The 26366-nt window shown below is 48.6% G+C and overlaps 1 protein-coding gene across 1 annotated transcript in view; it reads left to right on the forward strand.

Moving 5' to 3' along the window:
- The window catches only part of NUP160 (nucleoporin 160), a 325024-nt gene that overhangs the window by 250436 nt on the left and 48222 nt on the right, over nt 1-26366 (forward strand). The window contains exons 22-27 of the mRNA XM_069226465.1: nt 609-705; nt 791-896; nt 13341-13501; nt 21191-21248; nt 21461-21571; nt 23013-23136. Of these exons, the coding sequence (XP_069082566.1) occupies nt 609-705; nt 791-896; nt 13341-13501; nt 21191-21248; nt 21461-21571; nt 23013-23136 (657 nt within the window). The remainder of the gene's footprint in view (nt 1-608; nt 706-790; nt 897-13340; nt 13502-21190; nt 21249-21460; nt 21572-23012; nt 23137-26366) is intronic.

Here is a 26366-nt window from a genome sequence, read left to right on the forward strand (position 1 = left end):
GTCACTCCATTGCATGGGCACTATTACTACAATTCAACTCCTACCTCACCCTCTGCGGGGAAAAACAATCGAAGATGGAGTCGACGCCCATGCGCAATGGAGACAAAAGGAGGAGTCACTCGGTCCCGTGACTCGAAAGACTTCTTCGAAGAAAAACAACTTGTAACACTCCGGCCCAACACCAGATGGCGAGCTATTGCAGAACATGCGAATCTACTGCGACTGATGCCACGAACAGATGTACACTGGGTAAGTGACATTTTCAATATTTTTGCTATATAAAACCATTGGTCTGGAGTTAGTCATTGAGTGTGTGCCTCATTTGTTGACTGTGTGTGTAAAACAAGTGCTTAAGACTACCCTCTGCTAAGCCTACTGCTCGACCACACTGCCACAAAGAGAGCGTTAGTATTATCTACTGTAGCCTCTTTTACGCCTCTGGGGAACCCCTGGACTCTGCACACTGCACCTCACTTTGGTATGGTGTATATAGAGCCAGCTTCCTGTATTGGGGGAGCATCCTGAGAGGACTGTAAAGGGTATTCCGTTTGTCTTTGACAGTCAGATTTTTCCCTTCATCCGTTAAGAGATATTGTGTCTTCCAACAGGCAGCAGGATTGCTTGCGACAGCTGGTGGTGGTTCTGTGTGAGCGCTCTCAGCTTCAGGATCTGGTGGAGTTTCCTTTTCTAAACCTACACAATGAGGTAATCGTTGGTGGGTGCTAGTGGTTTGTCTCTGTTGGAACTTTCGGGTTTGTAAACACTGAACCTCATTGATTTCTTGTCTCAGGTGGTTGGAATAATTGAATCTCGGGCTCGGACAGTGGACCTCATGACCCACAACTACTACGAGCTGTTGTATGCATTCCATATCTACAGACACAACTATCGCAAAGGTGAGTGTGCGCTCTGAGAGACTGAGCATTGTGAAGTAACTTGAGTGTTTTCGCCTAGTTCCACCAATCTGTAAACTTCCCAGTGCTGGAGAAGAAGAGTTTACTTCCCTCTAAGTGTGACTCTCTAGCAGTGGTATCTCTTATTGATTCAAATGCATCCCCATTGAGTTGACGACTCTTGGATGAAGAATAATCTGTTCTACCTGCTTCAGCAACGGAAGTGTTCGAAAGGCACAGGGATGAGGGTGAAGGTGAGCGCAGCCGGCTGAGACAGAACATGTTGCATGAGTACTCACTGAAGAATTCCCACCTTGACATGAGGATATTCAAATAGCATGTAAATCTGTAAAAGCTAGCATTGTTGGGCATCTGTGTCTACACTTAGGGCCAGATGCACGAAAGGATTTTACCCATTCTGTGTATGGGGAAAAAGCTTTTGTGCATATGGCCCTAAGTCTTCTCTCAAAAGTGATGCTCGCACTTTGGATGGAAAACAGTAGTGCTTTCATTATTGCCTCATTCTAGCTGCAATGTGTGTTGTTACATTGCTACTCTGTTGTCCCCTTTTCTGATTAATACTTCTCACCTTTAAAATATTCCCCTGGTGTGTAACTTTTCTCTCCCCGGAGCTGCGACGCTTACTGTTCCTTTTGATCAAAGACGACACTGAAGGATTGGAGAGCACATCGATTGGAGATGGCATCGAAAACCCCAGACGACCCTCCGGACATATTCAGTGAATTGCACACGCAGGACGAGCCGGAACAGGAAAAGGCCTTCTCCATAGAGTACTCTGACGTCCAATCTGATATTGAAAGTCAACCTTTTACCCCCGCACAACTCATTAGTATAACAGTCCCAACTCCCCATACAAACACTTTTAAAAAAGTCCCACACACTGGTTGGCTGCCTGCTGCTGCCTTCGGGCCATGGTCAGACCCAAAAAATACCTTTGGACGCCCTGTCCTCCAGCTTGGCACCGAAAATAGCCAAGACCAAGATGTTTTTGGCATTGACCTTTGGCTTGGGGACATCTCAGACAGCTTCGGGATCGAGCAGACCAACCAATCTAAGTGTTTCGGCACTGAGCAAAAAGTCCACCACTTCGGCTTTGGAGCAGACTGCTTCCACTTGCCACAAGGCTTCGACTCTGAAAACTTCAGAAAGTAAGACTGTGCCTTCCAGAGACTCCGAATCACTCCTCGGAAGCAGCCTCACCAGTGGAGTCCATCTTAAGACATAATGGACGTTCGTCAGTGCCAGCTCCATATTAAAAAAGGAACAGGGAGGATAATTGCTTCCTCCTGTTCTAGTCAAGAGAGAGCTTACATTTGAGAAGGCTTTAGACACTGTTCCTCCACCTAAGGCTCCAGTTCGACCTCCGCCTTCTCCACCACACTCTGTGCTTCCTTCTACCCCTCCACCACCTCTCTGCAGGGTTCACCGCCACCTCTGAGAGATGATTTACGGGAGGTCCCATAGGACATTGACCCATTGGATTCATATGATCCAGATCCCATTCTACCAAATGACCCTGATCTACGTCCAGTATGCCCACCACCTCCTGAAGGGCAACATCCGGTCATAGCAAGGGCAGCTGCGTACCACAATGTCCACATGCACACTGACCCTATGGAAGAGGATTTCCTCTTTGGCACATTCCCCCCCCCCCCCCCCCCCCCACAGTCCGTTTTTACCTGTGCTACGTGGCGTGCTTAGCCATGCAAATAATATTTTTTAAGAACCAGTTAGGTCTAGAATTATTATCCCAACGATGGATATTACAAAGCTGCACCACCAAACCCTGGATTTATAAGCACAAATACTGCATGACTCGTAGTCCACACAGCTCAAAACGAACAGGAGATGCACCTCCTCCTGGTACGGAGAACAAAAACCTAGATGCAGCAGGGGAAAGGGCGCCGCACAAGCTGCCAATCATTGGTGTATCGCCAATTCGCAGGCACTTTTAGCATGCTACGACAGGGCCCACTGGGACGAAATGGAGGATCTTCTCCAGTACCTCCCAGAGGAACACCGAAAAAGGGCACAAGAGTTTCTGAGGGTCAAACCATCTTGCACAATTCCATCTGGTGTGCAACTGATGCCGAAGCAGGCAGTATTAATACTAGTATCATCAGAAGACATGCTTGGCTTAGATGTTCAGGGTTCAAGCCAGAAATTCAACAGGCAGTTCTCAACATGCCTTTCGATAGGGAACATTTGTTTAGTCAAGAGGTTGACCACACCATAGAAAAACTAAAGAGACTCTGAGACAGCAAAGGTTATGGGGGCATTACTTAACACACCACAACGGGGTAACTTTCGTCGACCACAATTCTGGAGAGGCTTTAAGCAATCTTCTGAGCCTTCCACCTGGCAAAGTAAGCAAGGCTCCCATTTCTATAATAGAGGCTCTTTTAGAGGCTCCTACAGGGATGCAGAGGCAGAGGATCTGCCTCAGCTGCACGCCAGTGACTATCTGCTCTTCCATCGGCCCACACCTCTCCAGTAGGAGGAAGTCTGCAAGATTTCTTACCACAAATGTGCCACAGACCAGTGGGTTCTCTCAATTATCCAACATGGTTACTGTCTAGAGCTCACATTTCCTCCTCCAAGCCTTCCCCCTCGGATTCACAAACTCGCACAAGAACATCTTACTCTCCTCAAAGAAGAGGTGCAATTGCTTCTTCTCAAAGGGGCTATAGAATCAGTTCCCCTCTCCCAGCAAGGGTTAGGAGTTTACTCCCTATACTTCCTCATACCAAAGATGATTCTAGATCTCAGACCACTAAATCTCTACATTCTCTCAGAGCATTTCCATATGTCCATGTGTCATTCCACTGTTACAGCAAGGCAACTTCATGATAGCTCCAGATCTGAAGGATGCATACTTTCATATTCCTATTCATCCAGCACACAAACTACCTCAGATTTGTCATTGCGGGGAAACATTATCAGTTCAAAGTTTTACCATTCGGGGTAACTACGGCCCCCAGTGTCTTCTCAAAATGTTTAGCGGTAGTCAAAGCATACCTCAGACATCAACACATTGATATCTTCCCCTACTTGGATGATTGGCTCACCAAAGCCAGTACCATCCAACACTGTCAGCATCACACTCAGATCACAGTAGACCTCCTTCATACTCTGAGATTCAACTTCAGCAAATCCCATCTCCAGCCTTTGCAGATACAGCCTTATCTAGGAGCAATTCTCAATGCTCAGCTAGGGTTGGCATATCCAAGCCCAACTCAAATCCAAAATTTTATTTCTTAGCTACAAGAAAATCAAACTTACAGTCAGGACAATGATGCAGCTACTAGGGTTGATGGCATCATGCATCGGCGTGTGCCAGCCTACACATGCGTCCATTTTCAGCAATGTCTGTCTCGTCAGTTGTCTCTGGGTCATCTCCAAGATCTAGTGTTGTTGGACTACCAGACTCTGTGCTCTCTGCAACGGTGGAATCCCACTAGCCTTCCCAAGGGGCAGCCTCTTCAGGACCCCAACCTTTCCAAGGGACGGCCTCTTCAGGACCCCGTGCCTCAAATCACTCGGAATCACATTCAAGGAATATAGGATGCCATTCTACAAGCCGGCCGCATCAATGCCTGGAGCTGCAGGCAGTTTTCCTAGAACTCAAAGCCCTTCTGCCACAACTTTCACACAAAGTGGTTCTAGTCCACACAGACATGACAGCTGTGTATTATATGCAGAAACGGGGGGGGACACTTCAGTTGTCCCATCTTGCTCAAACAATATTGAAGTGGGCAATTCACCATTGCAGTTATTTAGTGGCAGAGTATCTCCGGGCTCTAACTTTAAAAGAACCATTTGTTCCAGTTACACAAACCCTAACGCCAGCAGTTACCTCTTACTCCAGAGCACATTCCACCTGAAAGAAAGGTGCTCCTATGACTTCTTAGGTAACATCCCAGTAGTGGACACATGTAAAGCTGCTACTTGGTCTACACTACGTACATTTACTAAGCACTATTGTGTAGATGTTTTAGCTCGACAACCAGCCAATGTTGAGCAAGCAGCACTCAGGACACTGTTTCAAGCAACTCCAACTCCTGCACGATGGCCACCGCTTACTTGGCGTGGAATGCTTTACAGTCTGTGCAAAGCATGTGTATCTACAGCCACACATCATCGAACAGAAAATGTTACTTACCCAGTAGACATCGATTTGTGGCTTATGGTGCTGTAGATTCATATGTGTCCTCCCCAGAAGCCTGTAGCCGTTGCAGTTGCATCCTTGTAGGAAGTTGGCTCTGTATGCACTATTTCAAAGTAAGGAATAGTATGCACAGAGTCCAAGGGTTCCCCTTAGAGGTAAGATAGTGGCAAAAAGAGATAATACTAATGCTCTATTTTGTGGTGGTGTGGTCGAGCAGTAGGCTTATCAAAGGAGTAGTGTTAAGCATTTGTTGTACATACACACAGGCAATAAATGAGGAACACACACTCAGACAAATCCAGCCAATGGGTTTTGTTATAGAAAAATATCTTTTCTTAGTTTATTTTAAGAACCACAGGTTCAAATTCTACATGTAATATCTCATTTGAAAGGTATTGCAGGTAAGTACTTTAGGAACTTTGAATAATCACAATAGCATATATACTTTTCAAATAAAACACATATAGCTATTTTAAAACTAGACACAGTGCAATTTTCACAGTTCCTATGGGAGGTAAGTAATTGTTAGTTCTTGCAGGTAAGTAAACCACCTACAGGGTTCAAGTTTGGGTCCAAGGTAGCCCACCGTTGGGGGTTCAGAGCAACCCCAAAGTTACCACCAGCAGCTCAGGGCCGGTCAGGTGCAGAGTTTAAAGTGGTGCCCAAAACACACAGGCTTCAATGGAGAAGGGGGTGCCCCGGTTCCAGACTGCCAGCAGGTAAGTACCCGCGTCTTCGGAGGGCAGACCAGGGGGGTTTTGTAGGGCACCGAGGGGGACACAAGTTAGCACAGAAAGTACACCCTCAGCAGCACGGGGGCGGCCGGGTGCAGTGTGCAAACACACATCGGGTTTTCAATTGGAATCAATGGGAGACCAAGGGGTCTCTTCAGCGATGCAGGCAAGGGGGGGGCTCCTCGGGGTAGCCACCACCTGGGCAAGGGAGAGGGCCTCCTGGGGGTCACTCCTGCACTGGAGTTCGGATCCTTCAGGTCCTGGGGGCTGCGGGTGCAGGATCTTTTCCAGGCGTCGGGATCTGAGAGTCCGGCAGTCGCGGTCAGGGGGAGCCTCGGGATTCCCTCTGCAGGCGTCGCTGTGGGGGCTCAGGGGGGACAACTTTGGTTACTCACAGTCTCGGAGTCGCCGGGGAGTCCTCCCTGAAGTGTTTTTTTCTCCACAAGTCGAGCCGGGGGCGTCTGGTGCAGAGTTGCAAGTCTCACGCTTCTGGCGGGAAATGCAGTTGTCTTTAAGTTGCTCCTTTGGAAACAAAGTTGCAGTCTTGGGTGAACAGAGCCGCTGTTCTCTGGAGTTTCTTGGTCCTTTTAGAGCAGGGCAGTCCTCTGAGGATTCAGAGGTCGCTGGTCCTGGGGAAAGCGTTGCTGGAGCAGTTTTCTTCCAAAGGGGGAGACAGGCCGGTAGAGCTGGGGCCAAAGCAGTTGGTGTCTCCGTCTTCTCTGCAGGGTTTTTCAGCTCAGCAGTCCTCTTCTTAGGTTGCAGGAATCTGAGTTCCTAGGTTCTGGGGAGCCCCTAAATACTGAATTTAGGGGTGTGTTTAGGTCTGGGAGGGCAATAGCCAATGGCTACTGTCCTTGAGGGTGGGTACACCCTCTTTGTGCCTCCTCCCTGAGGGGAGGGGGGCACATCCCTATTCCTATTGGGGGAATCCTCCTTCTACAAGATGGAGGATTTCTGAAAGTCAGTCACCTCAGCTCAGGGCACCTTAGGGGCTGTCCTGACTGGCCAGTGACGACTCCTTGTTTTTCTCATTATTTCTCCTGGACATGCCGCCAAAAGTGGGGACTGGGTCCAGGGGGCGGGCATCTCCACTAGCTGGAGTGCCCTGGGGCATTGTAACACAAAGCCTGAGCCTTTGAGGCTTACTGCTAGGTGTTACAGTTCCTGCAGGGGGGAGGTGTGAAGCACCTCCACCCAGAGCAGGCTTTGTTTCTGTCCTCAGAGAGCACAAAGGCTCTCACCGCATGGGGTCAGAAACTCGTCTCTCAGCAGCAGGCTGGCAGAGACCAGTCAGTCCTGCACTGAACAATTGGGTAAAATACAGGGGGCATCTCTAAGATGCCCTCTGTGTGCATGTTGTAATAAATCCAACACTGGCATCTGTGTGGATTTATTATTCTGAGAAGTTTGATACTAAACTTCCCAGTATTCAGTGTAGCCATTATGGAGCTGTGGAGTTCGTTTTTGACAGACTCCCAGACCATATACTCTTATGGCTACCCTGCACTTACAATGTCTAAGGTTTTGCTCATGCACATATGCCCTCACCTGTGGTATAGTGCACCCTGCCTTAGGGCTGTAAGGCCTGCTAGAGGGGTGACTTAGCTATGCCACAGGCAGTGGGAGGTTGGCATGGCACCCTGAGGGGAGTGCCATGTCGACTTAGTCATTTTCTCCCCCCAGCACACACAAGCTGGCAAGCAGTGTGTCTGTGCTGAGTGAGGGGTCCCTAGGGTGGCATAAGACATGCTGCAGCCCTTAGAGACCTTCCCTGGCATCAGGGCCCTTGGTACCAGGGGTACCAGTTACAAGGGACTTACCTGGGTGCCAGGGTTGTGCCAATTGTGGAAACAATGGTACATTTTAGGTGAAAGAACACTGGTGCTGGGGCCTGGTTAGCAGGGTCCCAGCACCCTTCTCAGTCAAGTCAGCATCAGTATCAGGCAAAAAGTGGGGGGTAACTGCAACAGGGAGCCATTTCTTTACAATCCTCATGTAAATATTGTACATATGTAAATACACTGCATGGACATTTTTCTATTACTCTCTATCCACTCCTTACCTCACCCACCTGCAGGAAAAACAATCTAACAAAGGACTCGATGCCCATGCACACTATCATTGAGCAGAGGAGTCACTCGATGGTGTGACTTAAAAAGATTCTTCGAACAAAAGCAACTTGTAACACTTCATACCTAACACTAGATGGCGAGCTTATACAAAGCATGTGAATCTACAGCACTACATGCCACAAACAGATGTCTACTGGGTAAGTAAAATTTTCCTTTTAAATCACTGGAAGTGTCGAACTTACATAGGTGAAATTTTTAGGTGAGGAGGCGGGGAAAAAAGAAGAGAGCAAATTGCTAAACCAATGACATCTAAAGATGAATCCCAAAGTATCTGCAACTACCTCCTGAGTACTGATGTGAGCTTAGTTTTTTGATCATGAATGTCAGTCGGTTCTTGTTGAAAATTGTAACTATTCATTTTAAGATTAAACCGAACAAGTTGGTATAATTATGTACTTAATCTCGATGGCAGTTGTAAGATTATTGATGCCACAATAGTCTTTTCATTCATTTTTATATAAAAAAAAATTATTTGATAGTTCTGCAAATAAGTTACATTTGTTTCCTTATGATTGCCGTTTCACTGATTGGTTGGTCTGGCAAATCTCTTTGCAGTTACAACAGTTTCCTCTGCAGTTCTGACCCTTTAGAGGCTACTTGAAAGGACTGGCATACAGGCACCGCCAAGAAATGGTGGTGGTGGCCAGACCTATACTGAGGATGGATATACTAGTTTGCTCTTACCTTCCCACTCATTGAAGGTGGGCTTGCCACACTTGTAGACCACCTCCAAATGACTGCAAACCTAGTGACATCTTTAGGGTTCTCGATCAACAAGCCAAAGCCTCACCTGACTTCTTTGCAGAGACTTCCTCTTATAGGAGCTCTACTGCACACTAAGCAGTTCTGGGCCTTTCTCCCAGACCAATGAATCCAGGACGTTTGATGTTGAGCCTTGGTCCTGGATTTGAGTGAGAAGCTCTGAGGGTTCCTTACTTACGGGCCTCATGCATCCTGCTTGTGCACTTCACCAGGTGGCATACGTGGGTTTTGCTAAGGGATCCGAAGTGTCAGTTGGCCCAGCATCAAGGAACCCTGTCACTTGTCATCCAGGTTTCAGCGGAGACTGCACAAGATCTGCAGTTTTGGCTTCTAGACCCCAACCTTACCAGCGGCTGACTCCTCTCCCTTCCCCACCCAGAGCTGACTGAGGTGACAGATGCATCCATGCTGGGCTGGGGAGGTAATGTGGGAGAGGTGGAGATCAGGGGACGCTGGTTTCTGCAAAACCCCAGCTCCACACAGAGATGTTGCCGTTGCAGGCCATGCTCCTGACATTGCAGGCCTTCCTGCCATCCACCAAGGGATGGCCAGTACAGGTTTACACGTATTTGGTCAGGAGATGTGCTCGTGTTACACTTGACGACCGCTCCACGCCACACACAGGGTCCCGACCCAAGGCTTATCAGGGCCTTTCTCGCTCACCCTGCCTTCCACTGGATTTCCACTTACCAACCGCCGTGAGTTATTTCGCCCTACACACAACCCATACCACAAGCCTTGATGAAGTCACCTGTGTGACGAAACACGTGTTGGCTGTTTCTCGGAGACAACGCAAGTCTGTGGCAAACTGTGCCTACAATTAAAGACACTGCATCATCGACTGTGGACCTTCCTATTTTGTTCTCCACATCCTGAACCTTACTACCAGGGATACTTTGCCTCAACACGAACTTTGATTATACTATTTTGTGTGCCATGGTCATACTGCCAGGTTTACACGTACAATACCACCACCATATGACACTGGAAAAAACAGGTCCGAGTGCGATCCTGGCCCCGGATGCAAAAGGCATTGCTCCTTTTGGAGTTGGCTGGAGCATCGGGGCATCTCCCTGGTTGTGAACTACTTGGTGGCATTGTTAAACACCAGGGCAGATGAACTCAACACTTAGAGAATCATGAACAGTGGTTACGTCCTGAGGTGGTGCAGGACTGAAGACCGTCCTGGCTGGGTCTCATCACCACAGTTTGGAGTTCCCTAGAATGCTCTCTGTAGCAATCCGCTTTCGATCAGGCTACAGCGGAGCATGGGAGTCCTTTCTGCTGGTGCCTGTCTAGAGTTCTGAAGATCAGGAACAAACTGCGGCCTGTCATCCGAGCGGCTCTGAATTTGGCCTGGGAATGTGGTACCCAGAACTTCTGGGATGAACATCTGTGCTCCACTCAGGCTATCCCTTCGGGAAGATCTCCTTTTGGGTAACCGGGCAGGGTCAGCACCACAGCTGAGTAATTTCCATCTCCAGACGTGGGGGTGGAGCGGCAGTGAGTCGCTGCATTTGATCTTCCTTCTGAGGTTGTGGATATCATCGCAGCCAGGCCTCCTCCTACCAAATCATTTACGTAGGTGGCTGGGACGAAGTTGTGGGGTCCTCAAAACACACCCCTTAAAACCCAAGCTGTTGGATGTTTTATGGTTTGTTTTAGCCCAGCATGGTCTTGTGATGGTCTCTATCAGAGTGTCAGCCCTTTTGGTCTTTTGGCATTTGTTGGACCTGCCTTCCTTGTTTAAATCACCTGCTGAGATCTGGTTTATTTACCCACGTTTCCTCTCAAACTGTTTAATGCCACAATGGCATCTTAACTTCGTCCTGAAGTTCCTAATCTGTACCCTTCATTGGGCCTGTGGACAGCTTCTTTGTGTCCTCATAGCGATCAATTTAGCTTGTTGTGAGCGAGCTCCAGGCGCTCTTTGCAGCAGCACCATTGTCCTAGACAAACTGGTGTTGAGGACCATGACTGCCTTTTCACCTAAAGTCGTGACTCCTTTTCATGTTGGCAGATCCTCACACCATTATTTTCCACACCTCACTCCTCAAAAGAAAAGGAGCGTCTCCATCGACTGGACCACTGGCGAGCCTTGCTCCAGCCTTTTATATCGGTCGCACCAAAGACCCTTGGGTGAAGTCGGCTTTAGTGATTGAGGTGGGCTGTCCTCTACATTAAGATCTGCTACGCATTGGACAAGAAGCAGCCTCTGGAAGGACTGAAGGTCCACCACTGCTAACACTGCATTGGCTGTGGAGTGTCTGTTCTTGACATCTGCCAGGCCGCGACGTGGGCGTCCATGCACACGTTCACAAAGCATTACTGCCTTGACACCCAGGCATGAAGGGAAGGGCATGAGCCCACTCCACTGACCCTCCACCTAGGAGGTACTGCTTTGGTATCTATCCCAAAGGTGGGAAATCTGTGGTTAGAACTGTCCATCAGAAGAACAACTGACTTACCTTTGGTAACGCTCTGTTGGTGGATACTCTAACCATTGCTTCCGCACCGCCCTGCCACCTTCTCTTTTTGTGGAATGGTACCTTCTGAAAAGGTTCCAAGTTAGAGATATGCACACTAGTACCGCCAGTTTTGTGCTCCATGTACAAGGGGGTGAAAAGAATCTGTCAAGATCCTGATGGCAGCGCACAGGGGTGGAGTCTATCCACGGCTGCGTTCTGTCACTTCCAGGGCAGAACAAGGTCAGCGCTGAACTGCACCACACCAGCTTGTGGTGTGCAGGAGCACTGCTGTGAAAACTTCTGGATCCAGTCTGGCACCTGCGGAATCTGACATTTATTTATGTAGTTATGTTAAGGTGGGGCGCTGTAAATACATTAAGAAAAAAATCACCAAGGACATTCACATGTAACATGATGTGCCTTGAATGAGTATGTGGAAAACCAGCTTTGGGTGCCCAAGAATGTTTGTCTCCATGTTCAGCTGCACCTGGGTAGTGATTGGTCCATGAATGACCGTGAGGCCTGGATTTTTAGGAGGTTGTCTAGATTTTGGATATCCGTTAGTATATCTCTGGAACTGAAAAGAGCGGAGACAGGCGTTGACACTTCGCCACACTTCAGAGACAAGCCAGAGGACGAGTGGCCCCAGTTAAGTCGGTCAAAATGATTATAACCCTAAAAGCTGAATCGGACCTTTTTGAGAGATTTGGTGCTTTGAGGCAGGAGGACATTCGAAGAGACCTGGTAGTGGGACCCGAATTGCTTTTCTGCTCTTTGATATTATAGGGCTGTGTTGAGTGGATAGTCCCCTCTGATACCTGATCCTTCTGACCCCAGTCTAGTCCTCGGTATGATGTAGTTGCTCTCAGTGTCCTCTTTGGTGGTGAACTCCCCTCACTCCCCCAAACATTGACAATGCTTTTGATGGTTCACTATTTGATGTGACTTCTCATTTGTACTCAAACCAACTGTTGGGATTTTGCAGTGAAGACGACAAGCTTATGTAAATAGCAAGTTTAGTGTTGTAATGTTTTTTACAATGACGTAACTTGAGGACACTGATACTTTCTATCTGATGCATATTTTGTATGATAATTCTAAATACCCTGGAACAGGGCAATGTTCTTTGGCTAGGGTAAACTAATCTTATTCCAGATTATGAGTTTCCGCAGCATCCTGGTCCTTCTGTGTCTTTGGAACAGAGGTTACTGGCACCCGGCGCAGGCCACCTTTTCAGGCCTAAACAGCGGGCGTCTTGAGCTCTGAGACTTGTTTACGCCACTCCAGCCCTCCACTCCCTGGAGAATAGGAAATGGATTGTGGATTCTAAAACCAGGCAACCTACACTGAACAAAAGGAGTGGATTGGTAGCCTCACCCACCCATGAGGTGGCAGTGTGACAGGAATGGTGTAGTCAAGCTGGCGTGTCTGAGAAGGACCTCACCAGCTAAAATGCACTCCCTGTACAGTGCTCCATCTGTGATCCATGCCATTCGCCCAAGAGGCATCCTTGCAGGTTGTTCCAGACATGAAGACAAGGGACTCCAGGGGTACTGGACTTCAGCGACACTGTCCCCTAAAGGGGAGTCTTCACTGTACTTATAGTTATTTCCAAGTTAAGCATCTTCTTGTTGAGGTGGATCTCTATAGGAAGTAAGGTGAGATGGGGTTTTGCGCATCTCTTTGCTGACCCATTTATTTCCATAGGAATCTGTGCATGTGCGTTTTCCTGACATAACTACAAAGACTAGACCTTGGGTGACCGTGCCACAGCAACGTAATTGTCAGGGTGAGTCTGCAGAATGGGAGTTGTTGTGTGACAGCTGTAAACAGACCAGGCACTCTGGAACTGAACTCCCCTGACTTGTTTGTGAACAAGTGCACGCTCCAGGAATTGTCCCATAGATGGGAATGGAAGACGAGAATGGGCTCTGGGACTGTCCCCTGACATCCTTCTTGCAAGGGTGAGTCCGGTGCTCAGATGGGCTGAGTTGTTGCATTTACTGCGAAGAGGAGTCTTTTGGGATGTGGCTATATTGACAAATCTGTTGCCCTACCCATTCTGTTATGATTGTTCCTCACGGTCAGGACCCTGTAGGTAATGGCATCTGTGGAACGGTCACCTATCCTAATTATCTTTCATTTACCTCCTTTACCGCCAGCGGGAACTGTGATGTTTGAGTATGGGATGCGCCTGGGCCGCGAAGTTCGGACGCTCCGAGGGCTGCAGAAACAAGTTAATTCGTATCTTGCATCTCTAAACTGCCTACGGCTGATTCGTCCAGAATATGCCTGGATTGTACGTCCTTCATCTGGTGCAACGGTGAGACTTTTACAGCTAAAATTGTGTTGTATGCAACATCTTTTACCATGAGATGGTTCTTCAAAGATACAGTCAATGAATTAGCCTTATTCGGGAGCACTTTTTAACAAGTTGTAATTGTTTGATTTGTAGCGTGTCTGTCTGTAGGTACACGTGCTGTGCATACTCCTGATGTTTAGTGTTGGGCTCAGACATTTGAAAATAGTTTTCTTCAAGTCTTTCAGGTCACCAGATATTGTGGCTCTTCCTCACTGTTGTAACCCGCATGGGCATTGGTAGATTACTTTTGTCCACCATTGGGCTTAGATGGGTTTTGCCAAAGCTCCAGTTTGTGACGCCCAATGCCTACAGAGCCAAGACATTTTCTTTGACACAAGATTCTTCTCCATCTACACCCTCCTAGATGAATCATTATCAGACAATAATAGAATCACTGGATCAGTTGCACAGGCTCATGGTCGGCACAAGCCCCTTCCATTCATGAAAAGAGAATGTTTTGTTAGGGGTGGTGGATAGGACTTCATTTTGCAAGTGCCCTTGTTGCAATGCCAAGTATCTGCACGACGACAACCGTCAAGTCTGTAACCAAGACCTATCCCCAGTGTGTCTACAATTTAAGTCTAAAAAAAGACTCCGATATTGAAGAGATCAACACCTCGTTCACAACATGGCAGAGTTCTTTGGGTGGCACCGAATACCAAGAAGAGTATGGAGTCAGACTTTCGTCAAGCCCACATTATGTCACTAAAGAGTCCGAGCTCAATGCGATTGTGGAAGAAGTGCAGCTGACTGTGTCCTTTGGTGCCCTTGATGCTTAAAGGGGTCCAACTGCAAACAGACGACACCAAGAGCCATCAAACCCAATGCACAGTAAACAACCGCATAATGTACTGAGCCGCACTCTTTAGGGGGCCGTCAGGGCGCCCCGTGGCTGCACGACACTCAAGTCTTGGTGCTCCACAACCATCTGGTGCTGGTCGACACAGGAAAGCTTTGGAGCTGAGGAAGGCAAGCCTACTGTTGATACTAGTCTAGCTCCCAACCAAAAGACCAAGCGCTGCACTGAGATAACCTTTGAAGCCAAAGGCTCCAGATCAAAGCCATTTGGCACCAGCAGAGTACTCTGCGTCAAACCCCTCGGCCCTGAAAGCTCTGGCATCGAAGGAGAAGGCACAGACGAAAAACAGACGGATGGCAAGGAACCGCCAGTGCCGGAAAAATAGCAAGAATAGCTACTAAGAAACGGGAAGGCCCCATCCTCGATAAGTTACAGTAGGTCCTGGACGAAGGTCAAAGGGCAGTAGTTATTCGTTTCCAGACCGGGAAGCTCACCACAGCTAGACAAAGGCTTGAGCTGGAGGAACCTGTCACATTACCACTAAAAAAGAAACTTTCGGCACACATGGCAACGGTCCTCCACCACCATCTCGCAACCTTCTCCCAGACGGTCTTGTCACTCAAGCTCGGATTCCGCCCCCACGTTCTCAGTAGTAGACTTCAGGGAGGCCCTGGAGCGGCTCTACAGCCGTGACAACCTTGGGAGGATTAGTGGTGACCCTCAGCAGCTTCGAGCCTTCACCCAGTAAACCGTCCCCACCTGTAGTCACTACGAACTCACAGGGGTGTCCAGGAAGCAGCAGCATATCAACTAAGTACAACACCGGGGAAATCTCACTCAAGATAAAGCTGAGTTCACTACTTACCTGTGATAGTTAAAGCTCAAACCAGCAGCAGAAATGTTCAAAGACCCAATAAAAGCGAGAGACTCCACGAGTGGAGAGGAAGTATAAATCTCCCTCCGAGCCACTGTACACACGGACACCCTCCCCCTGGGTCGTTTGTTGTTGCTGCCGCGGGGAGGGTGGGTATGGCATGCCTTTCACCAGAACATCGTGAGCTCCGAAGGCACACTGGCTTGGGACAGGGCCCGCTGGGACGAGGTGGAGGTTCTCTTAGCAAACTAATATGTAATGCATGAATTGGGTGTCCATTATATTCTGCTGACCCCCTCTGCATGGGGTATAAACTCAGCCATCACTTTACTCAGACATGTTCGGCTGCGCATTTCGGGATTCAAAGCAGAGGTACAACAGTCCCTACTTAACGTCGAAAAGAATAAAAAAGAAAACACAAACAGCAGAGGCAATGGTGGCTTTACAAACCACAACCACAAACACAAACCAGTCCTCTCATAGGCGGCAAGGACAGCAGCAATGCACTTACCAAAGACGACGACAAGCCTTTCATCAACAGTGGCAGAGGCTGCCCAGAGGAGCTGATGAAAGTAACACATCCAAGTGCCAAAGGTGCTTCAACCAGTAAACCGTGGCTTCCTTCACACCCCCCATTGTTCAGCGTTTGTGTAGGGCAGACTTCAAGCGTTCTTGACACATTGGCAGGACATCCCTTTCCACTAATGAGTGCTCCATCAGAGAGCATGGTTACTGTCTCGAACTCATAGCAACCCCACTAAACACACCCTTAGCCTTCTCAAAGACGAGGAAAAAGCGCTCCTTTCAAATCGGCAATCAAGCTAGTTCCAAAGCAACATCATGGCAGAGGGCGTACTCCCTGTATTTTCTAATTCCAAAGGAGGATGGAAAACTCACAGCAACCTTCGGCCACTCAACAGATGCTTCCTATTGGAATATTTCCATATGGTCGCGCTGCAGGATGTCATACCGCTCCTACAGGAAGGCAACTTCATAGCAGCTCCCGACCTAAGGGACTCCTACTTCCACATTCCCATGCTGTAAGGAAATGCCTCCTTGGCATGGTTGCCCCCTGACTTTTTGCCTTTGCTGATGCTATGTTTTGAATTGAAAGTGTGCTGAGGCCTGCTAACCAGGCCCCAGCACCAGTGTTCTTTCCCTAACCTGTACTTTTGTATCCACAATTGGCACACCCTGGCATCCAGGTAAGTCCCTTGTAACTGGTACCAAGGGCCCTGATGCCAAGGAAGGTCTCTAAGGGCTGCAGCATGTCTTATGCCACCCTAGAGACCCCTCACTCAGCACAGACACACTGCTTGCCAGCTTGTGTGTGCTGGTGAGGACAAAACGAGTAAGTCGACATGGCACTCCCCTCAGGGTGCCATGCCAGCCTCTCACTGCCTATGCAGTATAGGTAAGACACCCCTCTAGCAGGCCTTACAGCCCTAAGGCAGGGTGCACTATACCATAGGTGAGGGTACCAGTGCATGAGCATGGTACCCCTACAGTGTCTAAACAAAACCTTAGACATTGTAAGTGCAGGGTAGCCATAAGAGTATATGGTCTGGGAGTCTGTCAAACACGAACTCCACAGCACCATAATGGCTACACTGAAAACTGGGAAGTTTGGTATCAAACTTCTCAGCACAATAAATGCACACTGATGCCAGTGTACATTTTATTGTAAAATACACCACAGAGGGCACCTTAGAGGTGCCCCCTGAAACTTAACCGACTGTCTGTGTAGGCTGACTAGTTCCAGCAGCCTGCCACACTAGAGACATGTTGCTGGCCCCATGGGGAGAGTGCCTTTGTCACTCTGAGGCCAGTAACAAAGCCTGCACTGGGTGGAGATGCTAACACCTCCCCCAGGCAGGAACTGTAACACCTGGCGGTGAGCCTCAAAGGCTCACCCCTTTGTCACAGCCCAGCAGGGCACTCCAGCTTAGTGGAGTTGCCCGCCCCCTCCGGCCACGGCCCCCACTTTTGGCGGCAAGGCTGGAGGGAACAAAGAAAGCAACAAGGAGTCACCACTGGCCAGTCAGGACAGCCCCTAAGGTGTCCTGAGCTGAAGTGACTAACTTTTAGAAATCCTCCATCTTGCAGATGGAGGATTCCCCCAATAGGGTTAGGATTGTGACCCCCTCCCCTTGGGAGGAGGCACAAAGAGGGTGTACCCACCCTCAGGGCTAGTAGCCATTGGCTACTAACCCCCCAGACCTAAACACGCCCTTAAATTTAGTATTTAAGGGCTACCCTGAACCCTAGAAAATTAAATTCCTGCAACAACAAGAAGGACTGCCCAGCTGAAAACCCCTGCAGAGGAAGACCAGAAGACAACAACTGCCTTGGCTCCAGAAACTCACCGGCCTGTCTCCTGCCTTCCAAAGAACTCTGCTCCAGCGACGCCTTCCAAAGGGACCAGCGACCTCTGAATCCTCTGAGGACTGCCCTGCTTCGACGACGACAAGAAACTCCCGAGGACAGCGGACCTGCTCCAAAAAGACTGCAACTTTGTCTCAAGAAGCAGCTTTAAAGACCCCTGCAACTCCCCGCAAGAAGCGTGAGACTTGCAACACTGCACCCGGCGACCCCGACTCGGCTGGTGGAGAACCAACACCTCAGGGAGGACCCCCGGACTACTCTCCGACTGTGAGTACCAAAACCTGTCCCCCCTGAGCCCCCACAGCGCCGCCTGCAGAGGGAATCCCGAGGCTTCCCCTGACCGCGACTCTCTGAAACCTAAGTCCCGACGCCTGGAAAAGACTCTGCACCCGCAGCCCCCAGGACCTGAAGGACCGAACTTTCACTGGAGAAGTGACCCCCAGGAGTCCCTCTCCCTTGCCCAAGTCGAGGTTTCCCCGAGGAAGCCCCCCCTTGCCTGCCTGCAGCGCTGAAGAGATCCCTTGATCTCTCATTGACTAACATTGCGAACCCAACGCTTGTTCTAACACTGCACCCGGCCGCCCCCGCGCTGCTGAGGGTGAAATTTCTGTGTGGGCTTGTGTCCCCCCCGGTGCCCTACAAAACCCCCCTGGTCTGCCCTCCGAAGACGCGGGTACTTACCTGCAAGCAGACCGGAACCGGGGCACCCCCTTCTCTCCATTCTAGCCTATGCGTTTTGGGCACCACTTTGAACTCTGCACCTGACCGGCCCTGAGCTGCTGGTGTGGTGACTTTGGGGTTGCTCTGAACCCCCAACGGTGGGCTACCTTGGACCAAGAACTGAACCCTGTAAGTGTCTTACTTACCTGGTAAAACTAACAAAAACTTACCTCCCCCAGGAACTGTGAAAATTGCACTAAGTGTCCACTTTTAAAGTAGCTATTTGTGAATAACTTGAAAAGTATACATGCAATTGAAATGAATCAAAGTTCCTAATGTACTTACCTGCAATACCTTTCAAACAAGATATTACATGTTAAATTTGAACCTGTGGTTCTTAAAATAAACTAAGAAAAGATATTTTTCTATAACAAAACCTATTGGCTGGATTTGTCTCTGAGTGTGTGTACCTCATTTATTGTCTATGTGTATGTACAACAAATGCTTAACACTACTCCTTGGATAAGCCTACTGCTCGACCACACTACCACAAAATAGAGCATTAGTATTATCTATTTTTACCACTATTTTACCTCTAAGGGGAACCCTTGGACTCTGTGCATGCTATTCCTTACTTTGAAATAGCACATACAGAGCCAACTTCCTACACATGCGGCCTGTTCACTGTAGCTATCTGTGGTTCAATGCAAGTGGATGCCATTATCAACTTGGAGTTCTTCTTTTCGGGGGTCCCTCCACGCCCTCAATGGTGTTTACAAGATGCCTAAATATGTTAGCCGCAGATATAAGGAGGCAAGGCAGTCATGTCTTCCCTTATCTGCATGATTTATAGAGTTCGGCCAAACCTAAGTATATAGAGCATACACAAACCACAATCGACTTTCTCCACACGCTGGGAATTACAATAAATGTGGCAAAATCCTGCCTACAGCTACTTCATGGCAGCCTTATCTAGGAGTGATCCTCAATTCGATGACAGCCAAAGTCTGTCCCAATGCGTGCAGTTCCCAACTTCCAGAACCAGTTGGCTCTTTTTCAGCCACATTGTCCCCTCCCAGTCAGGACAGCAATGCGTCTCCTAGACATGATGGCATCGTAAGTCACTTTTGTCTGTTGCAGGGCAGGCCTTCTATAGATCCTACTGCATTGGTGACAATAGCAACAGCAGGCACACTTGATCACTGCTAGCAGTACATGTAGCCCCGCGATCTTCAGTCAAGAACATTCAGCACAAAGTAGTTCTCAGAAAGACAGACACCATGACAGCCGTGTATTAGCTTCAGGAACAGAAAGGGACTCGCTCTTTTCAGCTCTGCTGGCCGGGATAGAGTATATGGAACTGGGCAATTCATTAGGACATTCACCTCTTGGCAGAGCACCCTAAGCAGGGTGCAGCAACAAGTCCACGAGTGGGAGCTCCACCCACAAGACCTACTCCAGTACGTCCAAGTTTGGGGAACAACAGACATAGATATCTTAGCCACAGTGCAAAACGCCAAAACTTTACCTCCAGGTTTTATCACCCAAAGGCCATGCACCCATCTAAATTGAGGAACCTTGGGTAACTTCCGTAGCTGTCATCTGCACAGCAGCACCATGGTCCGATCCACACACATCCACTAAACTCTGTGGATGTCCTAGCACACCCACGGGCTCGTATTGTCCAGACTGCACACCGTTCAGTTTCAGGCATCTGCACCGTCCAGTGACAAACCACTGCTGGGGGAGAACTGCTGTGTAGTCTGCGCACAGCGCGGTATCTGCAGGCACACATGCTACAAACGGGTTGTTCCTTACCTTGTAAGCATCTGTTCTTGACATGTAGTGCTGGAGATGCACCCACCCACCTAGCTGGAAGTCTATAGTTGTCTCATACACTGTTATTTTTTTGGATGTATATTTTGTACATATTCTCTGTATTCAGACGTACAAGGGTCCACATTATAGAGTATTTCTAGCTCCGCTGAAGGATGCGCCCAGTGTCCAAAAGGCAATCTAACAATAGAGCTGATGGCCGTGTGCATTACCACGGAGTGGAGGAGCCACAGTGCCTCGTGACTCAGAAATTCTTCAAAGAAAAGCAAGTTGCAAATGTTGGAGCCGAACACTAGATGGCAGAAGTACGCACAGCATGTGAATCTACAGCACTACACGCCGCAAACAGATGCTTACAGGGAAAGTAATTGGATCCTTCTCAAAATATCAATTTTGTACAGATGCATAAAAAGGCATTGCTCTGCAGGATACATTCACTGAATTTCATCAGCTTTTTCTTTTCTAAAGAGCCAGTTGTGCTGGTAAAACATCTTGAAGTAGATCTAGACTGCGTACTCCTTAAAGTATTCCTTTTATAGGTACAGTTGTTCCGGATCCCACACACGAGCAGGAGTTTGTAAGTCTGGTTTCACGGAGTTATTCCAGTAGTGGACCATAGGATTAAAAGTATATTGCTTTTCCATGTGTGTTGGGCTAAATGAATGTCATTTTGGGGGTATTTTCTTCAGATTCGCAACCTATAAGTTATTATTATTCTTTTTTTTCTTCTTCAAAAGAAGGATCCCAAAATGCCAATCTTTATAGTTTTGTTGTAGCCGGGCCTGGATATTCTGCTAGCTACAGGCACTTGTGTGTGGTCAGCTGTTTTTTCCCTTCTATTAGCATCACTCCTGGCAGTGAGTACCACTCTTGAGCGCTGAACTCCTCACACAAGCCGTGCCTCTGCATGGTACATCACTCGCACAGGATGCTGAAATACCACGCTTGGCCTCCCCATTGTTTGACCTCCTTGGGTGCCGATGGTGTCCACGGTACTGATAGCAAAGCACATTTGTCAGCTACTTGTAGGTACCCTTGACAATAGCTGTCTGTGATCACTGTTAACAGGTCAGTGAGTGATACTTTCTTGTTTTAGAATGAACGACCAGGATCTTCCCCTAAACGAAGCCATGATGGAGAAACCACACTACCAAGTAAGTCCTTCACCTATCCTAGTGTCCTCGTTGTCTCCCCGTTCGCAGTTGCAGCCATCAGAACATGTCCCTCCCACTAGTGCACTTCTGTATCCCACACAGAGTTCCCCTCCTTAGTGTTGCACGTTCAGCTCATAAATGTAATGACTGTGTTATGATTGGAACTAAAGACTGATAATTGGGACTTTTACCTCTTTTTCCACTGTGCATAGCTACGCGGCAGATTGAGATTCTGGAGCTGCCGGACCTGGAGAAGGAGTATGTGCTTGCTCGCACGCGCCTGACTCTGGCCCAGCATGACCCGTCAACAGCTGCTGTTGCAGGTTGGACTTCATTCAGAAGTTTGGGAGGGAAACTGGTGCTAACACTGATATCATGCAGGCAACTATAAGACATAAGAACAAATAACACTTTACTTGAAGCTCAAGGAACGTACCATGTAACTCATTACTAAGCCCATCAGTTTCATGTTTTAGTGGAGAAATATCTGCTCAGCTCAGTTGGTTTCCGTCGACCCCGAGGCAGTTTGAGGATTCTTGGCCACAAGGAGAGAGTTCTGCTGGAAAGGCGAGGTACATTGTTTGATGGAGGCCAGGCCCAGCAAGCTAAAACTGTTTTACAGGTTTTTGGTTTAGACAGTGAGAATAAGGCAGAAATAAGCTTAAAATGTTCACAAACGTTTAATCCGAGTTATGAGCAAAACCATTTGAGACTATAAAGCTGAAGAAGAGTAGAATCATTTCCTGCTCGGTGAGGTCAGGTTGTTCGTACACTACACTTCAGGCTGATATGACTCTAACTCGAGTTATGGCCTTCACGTGTATGCATCCTGTACGATGGTTGCATGCAGCGGTTTCAAGCCTAAAAAGTAGCCACATTGTTTGGCTTTATGTAGGTCTTCTCGTAGCCTAGACCCAATGGTGATGCCGTTGTCTCCGGTGTAGTGGGCTGTTTCACCATCATGGAAAAGTGTACAACTGGGCTGTGCTTTCTCCAGTATTAAAAGCTTAAGCAATCCAGTGTCTGTCCAGTACTCATATACTGGGCTGTTCCACACAGGCTTCGTAACATGTATCATTCGCAATGATAGTACAGAGCATTCGTACCGAGCAGTCTAAAAGGGATCTCTTGCTGTAGTACTCGTGCTGATAGTACAATCCAGCTTAACAAGACTTGTTGTAGCACTCGCACTAATAGTACAGTACAGCTTAACAAGACTTGTAGCACTCAGACTGGACTGTACTATCAGCGCAACAAGACTTGTTGTAGCACTCGCACTGATAGTACAGTCCAGTCTCACAAGACTTGTTGTAGCACTCGCGCTGATAGTACAGTCCAGTCTAACAAGACTTGTAGCACTCGCGCTGATAGTACAGTCCAGTCTAACAAGACTTGTAGCACTCGCACTGATAGTACAGTCCAGTCTAACAAGACTTGTAGCACTCGCACTGATAGTACAGTCCAGGCTGGCAAGACTTGTTGTAGCACTCGCACTGATAGTACAGTCCAGTCTCACAAGACTTGTTGTAGCACTCGCGCTGATAGTACAGTCCAGTCTAACAAGACTTATTGTAGCACTCGCGCTGATAGTACAGTCCAGTCTAACAAGACTTGTAGCACTCGCACTGATAGTACAGTCTAGTCTAACAAGACACTTATAGCCACATTCACAAACACTGGGCATCTTGGTAATGCAACAGTAATTTCTGGCATTTATTTGAATGTCTTTGTACCTGGTCTCTGACCTCCTGGTTTGTACTACAGGGAGCTCTGCGGCTGACGAAATCCTTGCCCTTCTGGTGCAGGCTGGCCTGTTCGACACGGCAGTCTCTCTCTGCCAGACCTTCCAGCTCGATCTCACGCCTGTGTTTGAGGGACTTGCTTTCAAGTAAGTGCACAAGCTTGTTCCTTCTACCTGTGCTGTGTAAGAAGCACCATGTGTGTGACCGATAATGTACCAGGGATGCTGATCCTTACCTTAAGAAGCTACTCCTTGACATGACTAGAACTTCCATACTAACTGCAATTTACCAGTTATTGGCAGCACTTGTAGAAAATAGAATGGAAGTTTTGTGAAATTGGTGAATGTGGGGGTGGGCAGGTTCTGGCTCATCGCCTATTTTTTTTTTTTTTTAACTGTTCTACCTTGTTAGTCTCTTTTTTAGGGTTTGGTTAGGTTTATTATTGGGGTGTAGGATGAACAAGTAGCGTGGTCTTGTGGCGGGAGCTTTTCACAGTGATGACGCACCCAGTATGTAGGAAGTTGGCTCTGTATGCACTATTTCAAAGTAAGGAATAGCATGCACAGAGTCCAAGGGTTCCCCTTAGAGGTAAGATAGTGGCAAAATGAGATAATACTAATGCTCTATTTTGTGGTAGTGTGGTCGAGCAGTAGGCTTATCAAAGGAGTAGTGTTAAGCATTTGTTGTACACACACAAGCAATAAATGAGGAACACACACTCAGACAATTACAGGCCAATAAGTTTTTGTATAGAAAAATATATTTTCTTAGTTTAAGAACCACAGGTTCAAATTTTACATGTAATACTTCAAATGAAAGGTATTGCAGGTAGGTACTTTAGGAACTTTGAATAATCACAATAGCATATATACTTATCACATAAATCACATATAGCGATTTTAAAACTAGACAGTGCAATTTTCACAGTTCCTAGGGGGAGTAAGAGTTTGTTAGTTCTTGCAGGTAAGTAAACCACCTACGGGGTTCAAGTTTAGGTCCAAAGTAGCCCACCGTTGGGGGTTCAGAGCAACCCAAAGTTACCACACCAGCAACTCAGGGCCGGTCAGGGGGTAGAGGTCAAAGTGGTGGCCAAAACGCATAGGCTTCAATGGAGAAGGGGGTGCCCCGGTTCCAGTCTGCCAGCAGGTAAGTACCCGCGTCTTCGGAAGGCAGCCCAGGGGGGTTTTGTAGGGCACCGGGGGGGACACAAGTCAGCACAGAAAGTACACCCTCAGCAGCACGGGGGCGGGCGGGTGCAGTGTACAAACACTCGTCGGGTTTCCAATAGAAATCAATGGGAGACCAAGGGGTCTCTTCAGCGAGGCAGGCAAAGGGGGTGCTCCTCGGGGTAGCCACCACCTGGGCAAGGGAGAGGGCCTCCTGGGGGTCACTCCTGCACTGGAGTTCCGATCTTTCAGTTCCTGGGGGCTGCGGGTGCAGAGTCTTTACCAGGCGTCGGGATCGGGGAGTCAGGCAGTCGCGGTCAGGGGGAGCCTCGTGATTCCCTCTGCAGGTGTCGCTGTGGGGGCTCAGGGGGGGCAACTCTGGCTACTCACGGTCTCGCAGTCGCCGGGGAGTCCTCCCTGAAGTGTTGTTTCTCCACAACTCGAGCCAGGGGCGTCTGGTGCAGAGTAGCAAGTCTCACGCTTCTGGCAGGAAACGCCGTTGTTTTAAAGTTGCTCCTTTGAAACAAAGTTGCAGTCTTGGGTAAACAGGGCCGCTGTCCTTGGGAGTTTCTTGGTCTTTCTAGAGCAGGGCAGTCCTCTGAGGATTCAGAGGTCGCTGGTCCTGGGGAAAGCGTTGCTGGAGCAGTGTCTTTAGAAGGGGGGGAGACAGGCCGGTAGAGCTGGGGCCAAAGCAGTTGGTGTCTCCGTCTTCTCTGCAGGGTTTTTCAGCTTAGCAGTCCTCTTCTTCTTGGGTTGCAGGAATCTGAGTTCCTAGGTTCAGGGGAGCCCCTAAATACAGAATTTAGGGGTGTGTTTAGGTCTGGGAGGGCAGTAGCCTATGCCTACTATCCCTGAGGGTGGCTACACCCTCTTCGTGCCTCCTCCCAAGGGGAGGGGGGTCACATTCCTATCCCTATTGGGGGAATCCTCCATCTGCAAGATGGAGGATTTCTAAAAGTCAGTCACCTCAGCTCAGGTTGCCTTAGGGGCTGTCCTGACTGGCCAGTGACTCCTTGTTTTTCTCATTATCTCCTCCGGCCTTGCCGCCAAAAGTGGGGCCGTGGCCGAAGGGGGCGGGCAACTCCACTAGCTGGAATGCCCTGGGGTGCTGTAACAAAGGGGGTGTTACAGTTCCTGCAAGGGGGAGGTGATAAGCATCTCCACCCAGTACAGGCTTTGTTACTAGCCACAGAGTGACAAAGGCACTCTCCCCATGTGGCCAGCAACATGTCTCGAGTGTGGCAGGCTGCTAAAACCAGTCAGCCTACACGGGTAGTTGGTTAAGGTTTCAGAGGGCACCTCTAAGGTGCCCTCTGGGGTGTATGTTACAATAAAATGTACACTGGCATCAGTGCATTTATTGTGCTGAGAAGTTTGATACCAAACTTCCCAGTTTTCAGTGTAGCCATTGTGGTGCTGTGGAGTTCGTGCATGACAGACTCCCAGACCATATACTCTTATGGCTACCCTGCACTTACAATGTCTAAGGTTTTGCTTAGACACTGTAGGGGCACAGTGCTCATGCACTGGTGCCCTCACCTATGGTATAGTGCACCCTGCCTTAGGGCTGTAAGGCCTGCTAGAGGGGTCACTTATCTATACTACATAGGCAGTGTCAGGTTGGCATGGCACCCTGAGGGGAGTACCATGTCGACTTACTCGTTTTGTCCTCACCAGCACACACAAGCTGGCAAGCAGTGTGTCTGTGCTGAGTGAGGGGTCCCCAGGGTGGCATAAGACATGCTGCAGCCCTTAGAGACCTTCTCTGGCATCAGGGCCCTTGGTACCAGTTACAAGGGACTTACCTGGATGCCAGGGTGTGCCAATTGTGAAAACAAAAGTACAGGTTAGGGAAAGAACACTGGTGCTGGGGCCTGGTTAGCAGGCCTCAGCACACTTTCAATTCAAAACATAGCATCAGCAAAGGCAAAAAGTCAGGGGGTAACCATGCCAAGGAGGCATTTCCTTACACAGTATGTCAAGTTACCAGGTGCTGAAGTGAATGTCAGTAAAGGTTCAAGGTAATGACATATATCCGACTCCACTCCTGCGCAGACCCCAGAACCCCCATTGTACAGCAGCAGCAGCTTGGGTCCCGTGCTAGTGTGAAAGAGCCACTGATGTGCTCTGTTTACAGAAAGTGTTATGTACCCTGAGTGATTGTGTACCTACCCGATGTTTTGTCTGTGCGTACCCTTCACTACCATCTT

This window comes from Pleurodeles waltl, chromosome 3_1 (genome assembly GCF_031143425.1).
Source record: "Pleurodeles waltl isolate 20211129_DDA chromosome 3_1, aPleWal1.hap1.20221129, whole genome shotgun sequence".
Lineage (NCBI taxonomy): Eukaryota > Metazoa > Chordata > Amphibia > Caudata > Salamandridae > Pleurodeles > Pleurodeles waltl.